General features: G+C 33.1%; 3 protein-coding genes across 4 annotated transcripts in view; all 3 read left to right on the top strand.

The window, feature by feature from the left end:
• LOC110272153 overlaps nucleotides 1–343 on the top strand; it is a 1,825-nt gene extending 1,482 nt beyond the window's left edge. The window contains exon 3 of the mRNA XM_021124019.1: nucleotides 203–343. Within this exon, the coding sequence (XP_020979678.1) occupies nucleotides 203–343 (141 nt within the window). The remainder of the gene's footprint in view (nucleotides 1–202) is intronic.
• On the top strand, nucleotides 360–5,116 carry LOC107641329 (U-box domain-containing protein 34-like). Its single transcript, XM_021103018.1, has 7 exons — nucleotides 360–639; nucleotides 786–836; nucleotides 1,444–1,504; nucleotides 1,651–1,885; nucleotides 2,083–2,184; nucleotides 2,262–2,660; nucleotides 2,807–5,116. The coding sequence occupies exons 1-7, from the start codon at nucleotides 444–446 to the stop codon at nucleotides 3,548–3,550; spliced, it is 1,788 nt and encodes a 595-aa protein (XP_020958677.1). The 5' UTR covers nucleotides 360–443; the 3' UTR covers nucleotides 3,551–5,116.
• Nucleotides 6,025–7,330, top strand: part of LOC107644499 — a 2,103-nt gene continuing 797 nt past the window's right edge. The window contains exon 1 of one of the 2 annotated variants that reach the window (XM_021103019.1): nucleotides 6,025–6,554. In XM_021103019.1, the coding sequence (XP_020958678.1) occupies nucleotides 6,229–6,554 (326 nt within the window). In that variant the 5' untranslated portion in view covers nucleotides 6,025–6,228. Of the gene's footprint in view, nucleotides 6,561–7,330 lie in introns of both variants that reach the window. The other variant, XM_016348368.2, reaches the window with a different exon arrangement.

Below are 7,330 nucleotides of genomic sequence, written 5' to 3'. Positions count from 1 at the left end.
AAACGTTAGGAATAAAATTTAATAAAAATAAACGTTAAAAATATTTTTTTTAAAAATGACAAATATTAATGACAAAAAAATTTACTTTTCTCTTTACATATAACAATAAAATCAGGAATTTATTTCAGTATTTTAATTTACAAAAATTATAATTAAAAGCAGAATAAGAATAAACAAGGCATGCATGCATGAATTGCAACAGGTACACTTCAAAGAAATTTTGTTAGAGGACACAGATATATCAAAGGCATTAGTAGAAAGTGTTACCACATATTCCATTGAGCTTTTAGTACTTGGGGCAGCATCAAGGAGTGGTCTTGCTAGGTATAGCTGTAGAAACTAATTATTAATTATTACTTAGAAGATCTGTAAATAAAATTATTGATAGATTATTCGTATGAAATCGGAGTTTAAATGAAATATTTTTGGAAAACAGATTTAGGATGAGTGATGTTCCAAGCACGGTGTCAAAAGCGGTACCGTCATTCTGCACCGTCTATATAATCTCCAAAGGAAAGATCTCATCCGTTAAAACTGCGACCGTATTACTCTCTCCAAAACCTGCGTCGCAGAATAAGATCCACTCTTCTCTGGCTCAACGTGCTGAGCGACCACGCAACCTCACACTCCCACGACATGGTTACTAACTAATTAACATTTCAATTTTTTATTTTAACTTTTAACAATATTATGTTTGATTATATTATAAATTTAATTTCCATACCTTTGGAGTAAGTCACAAAAATTTCATAATTTGTGTGTTTACTTCTATCTATCAATTGCAGTTTCAGGTGGATACCAATCTCATGATTTTGATGAAATATCAATGCTTCCAGGTAATGAACTAAGCTTGTTTGGGTGTTATTAAACTATTAAAAAAATTAATAATTTTTTTATTTTTAATATATTTGATAAATTTTTAATAATATAAATAAAAATATTGAAAAGATTTTATAAAATATATTTTTTAGAATTTATAATTTCTATTTATTTAAAATATGTTTTTTATTTAAAAAATACTTTTTACATAATAAATAAATAAAAAATATATGATATATGAGATATTTAAATATAAAATTATTTTTACTGTTTTAAAAGATCTTTTATAAAAAGATAATTAAAAAAAAATCTTTTATTAAAAATTCACCCAAACAAGCCCTATCTATATATGATTTTTTTTGGAATAAATGATAAATGACTCCAAAAGTCGAATTAACTTTTTTATGCAATGACACATGAATAAAGAAATACAATGAAACATTTTGAGTAACCAATTACTAATCACTTTTTTTGCTCTTTTAAGTTCAATTAGATTTTACTTTATTTGTCTAGACTTAGAATCCAGAATTTAAGGTATGTTATTTAAAAAAATAATGAAAGTAGTGTTTATTTATTAAGATAACAACAATTTCATAATTTGTTTACTCTATGCATCAATTGAAGCCGGATCATTTCCAGACAAACGCGCATATGCACGCCGTAATCGCGGCAGTGATGAAGCCATGTAAGTTATTACAAATTAAAATATATCACATACTACATTGTATTATGTTTATATTTTTCTTGTGCATGATTCATAATAATGATAGATATATTTACACAAAAAATATGGTAAAAATTAGATTAATTACTTAAAAAACATGATTATAGATCACCATACGAGACAAAAAGAAGAAACTACGCATCAAATAATGTACCTGAAGATTGTGACATATCATTTGTGGCGAGTGCAAAACCAAGTGTTGATAGGCTCTTCCCTTCGTTGTATTCCGATGATGATTTTGATGGAACCAGATCAAGATCAAGATCCCCCCAAGAATCAGGACAGAAATCTTTCATGTGTGATGACTACTCATTCACCTCTCTATTATCGCCAACAGAGAACGTAAGTACACCGTATAAACGATAGTATAACTTTTAGAATTTAATTTCCCTGCACGCTCGAACACAGTACTTAAAAAGTTATCTAAATGGATGAATCTACGAGAATATTACATATAATGAATCTAGTTGGGAAATATTCTATGACAATTTAAGTTTCCCTAAGTTAACCAACAATTGTTATTATATTGTTGAATTTAGGAAGAAATGGAAGCTGAGGTGAGAAAGCTAAAGCTAGAACTGAAGCAGACAATGGAGATGTATAGCTCAGCTCGCAAGGAAGCTCTAACAGCAAAGGAGAAGGTACTTTACAAATTTGATTATAGTCCAAAACATACATAATTGCAACATTATAAGACACTGAGCTATATGTGCAACAGGCAATGGAGCTTCAACGGTGGAAAAAGGAAGAAAAGAGGAAGATGGAAGACTTACAAATATCGGAAGGAGCGGCATTGGCTAGTCCAGGGGGGGAGAAAGAAAAGGATCAAAGGATCGCAGAGTCTGAAGCACAGAAAAAAATTAGTCCAGAGAAAACATCTCCGCGAGAAGCACCACAGATGAAGAGAGGACTAGAACCTCGAGGTGTTGGTACTGCCATGTACCGAAGGTACTCCATTGAGGAAATCGAGGAAGCGACACAAAAGTTCTCAGCAGCTTTCAAGATCGGTGAAGGAGGCTATGGCCCTGTATACAAGGGTGAATTAGATCACACACCGGTTGCAATAAAAGTTTTGAGGCCAGATGCAACTCATGGAAGGGAACAATTTAATCAAGAGGTATGGAAACTAATATTATCAACATCTTTTCCTCTTCGAATGAAATCATAGTTTGAAACTAAAAACTGAGAACCAAACTGGACAGTGTGAATTGAAACTCGCAATTTTCAACCTTTCTTTTATTTCTGTCAATATGGTTTATGTAGGTTGAAGTGTTAACTTGTATAAGGCATCCAAACATGGTTCTCCTCCTCGGAGCATGCCCAGAGTATGGTTGCTTAGTGTATGAGTACATGGCTAATGGGAGCTTGGACGATTGCCTCCTCCGACGAGGGAAGTTACCGGCTCTTCCTTGGCAGCTAAGGTTCCAAATTGCTGCAGAGATAGCCACAGGCCTCCTATTCCTTCACCAGACAAAGCCAGAGCCCATTGTACACCGCGACTTGAAGCCAGGAAACATTTTGCTAGACCGGAATTTCGTGAGCAAGATCAGTGATGTTGGGCTAGCCAGGCTTGTCCCTCCTTCAGTTGCAGACGCCGTCACTCAGTATCGTTTGACATCAACAGCCGGAACATTCTGTTACATTGACCCTGAGTACCAACAGACTGGCATGCTTGGAATCAAGTCTGATATTTACTCACTTGGGATCATGCTTCTCCAAATTGTGACAGCTAGGTCACCAATGGGTTTGGCTCATCATGTTAAGAGGGCCATCGCCAAAGGGACTTTGGAAGAGGTGCTTGATCCAGCTATTTCTGACTGGCCAATGGACCACACCTTGCATTTCACCAAACTCGCCTTGAAATGCGCCGAAATGATGAGAAAAGATAGACCTGATCTTGGGAAAGTTGTCTTACCGGAGCTCAATAAACTTAGGACATTTGCTGAAGAAAACATGCCTCCTATGATGATGTTTGGAAGAGCCTTCTCTCCGAGACCACAACAATGAGTCAAAATCACCAATATTAAATTTGTTTATTCTTTTTTTAGAAAACTTAAGGAATGTATCAAGAATGTGCAGATAAAAATGATTGCAATCCTTAAATTTGTATATAAACAAATTCTGTAATATTGAATTTGTACTTTAGAATATTTCAAAAGGGATTGAGAATGCACCATGCATTTTCCCAATATATATGTTAAGATTCTAGGCTTTTCTTTGAATAGGCATGTGTACTTTGAACTATCAAAGGATGTGTCACTTTGTTCTCCAAATAGTAAAATGCACTTTAACATCTCAAAATCCCATTACCAAACATGATCTTGTTTTCCATAATCTGAATTTCAGTTTGTTATTAGGAACATTTTTTTAGTGTGGATGATTCAATGGTGAGAGGATTCTACTCTCTACTTCATTTTTCTTCTTGCCGAGAAGTTACTAATTTTTTTTAATAAGTTACCAACTGTAAACGTAAGAGAGAAATAAATGACATTATTCCCACTCATTTATTTTTCTCTCCCGTGTCAGTTTTTCTCTGTCAACTTAAATTTCTGTTTCTGTTATGAGAAGTTACCAACTTGGCAACTTTCATACCCAAATTACCAACAGTGGCTGAAGCTTGAAGCTCACAAAATTGAAGATGGCTTACATAAAACCAATCTCCCTCTGTTTTGGAATATTTCTATAAGTCCAATATAAAGAATCGGGTTCAAGAGTATGAGAAGTTCCAATGAACTGGTTTAATGATTAAGTGTTTTCTCAAATTCCAAAGAAGATGTTACAAGGAGAACACTAATTCCTCATCACTCATTATAATACCTAATAACTCAATTTTACGAGCTTAATTACTACATTGTAACCATCATTTTACTATTAAAGAGAAGGTTACAATATCAACTACATATAGACCTAAGAGCATCATATGAATATATGATGCCACAACAAAGTATTAGACAATTCATGAGAATAGTAACTCATTCTCTTAAATCAACTTAACCTCAAAGACAACTTATAACCTCTAAAGAACATAAGGAGAAGAGTTCATGACATCACAACCTCACAATATATGTATTATTCCAAATACATGTACTAAGGTATGATCTCCAACTTAATTCTTCTTGCGACCCATGCTAACTTGAGCATCGGAGTCCTTGCAAGAACACTCCCCACTATTGGAAATGACAAACTCGGACATTAGGAACTCGGAATAGAACGATGGCAGCAACATCGTGTCTCCAATCTATTCTCAACAATTTTGTTCAGTTAATCCCTAAATTCGAAAGAGTAAAAACACTTATGAACACTCTCTCTTATCAAATTTCTTGAGTTCTCAATGAACTTAAAACCTCAAGAATTAAGAAGAGTTACTTGCAGAGTTAGATAATTTTACATTTCGAAGCTTTCCTCTTTTGTGTTTACTTCGTTACAAAATTTATTTTTAACCAATTTTATCCAAAAGTAAAACACATGAAACCTAATTCAAAAAATGTAGATTAGCATCAAATTAGCCAACGCCCACCAGTATAAAATGCAAATTAAAATACAAAATATATATAAAAAATAAGTTAAACAATATATATTTATACACAAATACGTGATTTAGTAATTGATTTTTTGTGTGGGCGTAGATTTTTGTTAGTTGGTATTGATATACCTAAACGGCTTAAAAGTCAAAGGAAGATGAAGCAGGTTCCACTGACAATAAAAATAATAATAAAAAATAAAGCCTAAAAGAGACCCACAAAGCCTGATTCTTGTGCAGAGGAAGAAATCAATTCATCAATAATGTATAAAAGATGAAATAAAGCATTAATTTCTGTTTCATTATGGCCTTCAACAATCAAATACAAAGCATCTAATTGTTATGAATGAAAAGTATACATACAGTTCTACCATATACAAGTCCATGAAAATCAAAATACTGACTTATACAAATATGAAAAAGTGCTCAAACACTCAGGTTTCCCGTGCTGTAATAACGGTCAAAGTTTTAGTATATGATACATGTTCTTCAAGAAACCAAAGTAATTAATTAATTAATTTTTTATTCATAATATTGAACTATAATCCCAATAATTTAGTTTAATTCATAATGGTCTCAACAAGTCTAAAAAATCATTTGCTTGCAATATGAATAATTCGATATCTGATTTCAGTAGCATCTTGCTAAGGATAACTAAAAGAAGAAACAAGAAATCTAAAAGCTATGAAAATTTCATAGTTTAAAAATCAGTGATGTTATTACAGTTTTGCAGAGACAATAAATTAACCAATTTGTTTCTAGAATAAAACCGATCAGCTTTTTTGACCTGGCAGAGCATGAGTAATTCACACACAATTTTGAGATCAACATGTTCAATCAGGATATTTTGGCATCTTTTGTGATATGTAAAGCTGTGTTGAGGAGTTAAGGACACGTAGCATCTTTTATATATTTTCCATTATAACCCTATTATAATAATAATAACACTGGTTGTATCTATCATATTATTTCCTAAATCATGGCATATTTATTTCAGGATATTCCCTCTTAACCCCTTAGCTCTCCAGCTCCTGCTTCTGAAACTTTGTTTCAATTCCAAATGTTACCCTTTCTCCCTCTAGACGTTCTTTTTCCATGTCTTTGAAAGACATGACAAAAGAAAGAGAGAAGGCAATCATTGGAAAACATTTCAGTGACATTTTAGATGGAGAATTCTAATTCTAATTCCAACTCGAGCAAACAACAAAAGAATAGGAATAGGATGATGATGTTAGAAGGAGGGGTTGTTGGGTTAGGCATAGTTGCAGCCATGAGTATCACAAAGAACAACTCCATTTCCACTCATAATACTGATATTGTGTCCTCTGCTAAGGCTGCTGCTAACTTTAGGGGTATCAATACCAAAAACAATTGCCTTTTCTTTGCTTCTACCTTCAGTAAGATTGGAAGCCATTTTGTGTCTCCGAGTTCTTACTTTCTCAATTCCTGCAATCTCTGCAATAAGCATCTTCATGGGGTCGACATCTTCATGTACAGGTTCTAATATCAGATTAACTTTATTTTCTTGCTTATTAAAATTTAATTTTACTTCCCCATTCATCAAGTATTTGACCATGAAATTTCAGGTTTATGGTTTTGGTACTTAATGTTACTGAATCTCTGGAGTTTTACTATGTTTTCTTCCTGCTTAAGTTCGTTTTTATTGTTAACTTGTGTCACATCTCAATTTTCCGTTTAATATTATACTTGAATGGAACCACGAATTTGTGGAAGCATCAGGAATTTAGAGGTGTTGTTGGTTTGGTATGTAGAATTACGATTATGTCATGTATTTACATGTTGCAAACTATAGCAGAAGCTTACAATATAACCATTCTGTCATCATGTATAATTGAAATAAAATTTCAAATCTCTCACCAATTGCCATTAGATGTTTTAGCTTTAATTTTTCTTTCCTTTACTTCTTTAAGAAAATTCATAATCATAAGCAATCACTTGTTCAGGATTAGACTCCTGTGATTGCAAGTATAGTGTTTGTCCCAACTGTGAATTGAAGTTTATGTTTCCTTTATTCGGTCCTAAACTATAAATGCTGCAGTTTTTAGGACTATGTAACCCTCCCAATGGCATTGTTGCACTTTACACAATGTGTTCGCATGCTGTTGTATGCATTTTCCTTAGAATCTTCAGTGAGACGTTGATTTACTGATCAAGCATAGCCATTAGTTTTTTCTCCAACCTTGTTGGGACCAATTAAAGAAAAATCTTCTAAAGTTAACACTTGCCTTCCATGTGCTCCAGATTCA

The sequence above is a fragment of the Arachis ipaensis genome, chromosome B05 (genome assembly GCF_000816755.2).
Source record: "Arachis ipaensis cultivar K30076 chromosome B05, Araip1.1, whole genome shotgun sequence".
NCBI classification, from domain to species: Eukaryota; Viridiplantae; Streptophyta; class Magnoliopsida; order Fabales; family Fabaceae; genus Arachis; species Arachis ipaensis.
Note: the sequence above shows the minus strand (reverse complement) of the source record. Positions and strands in the feature narration are given on the sequence as shown.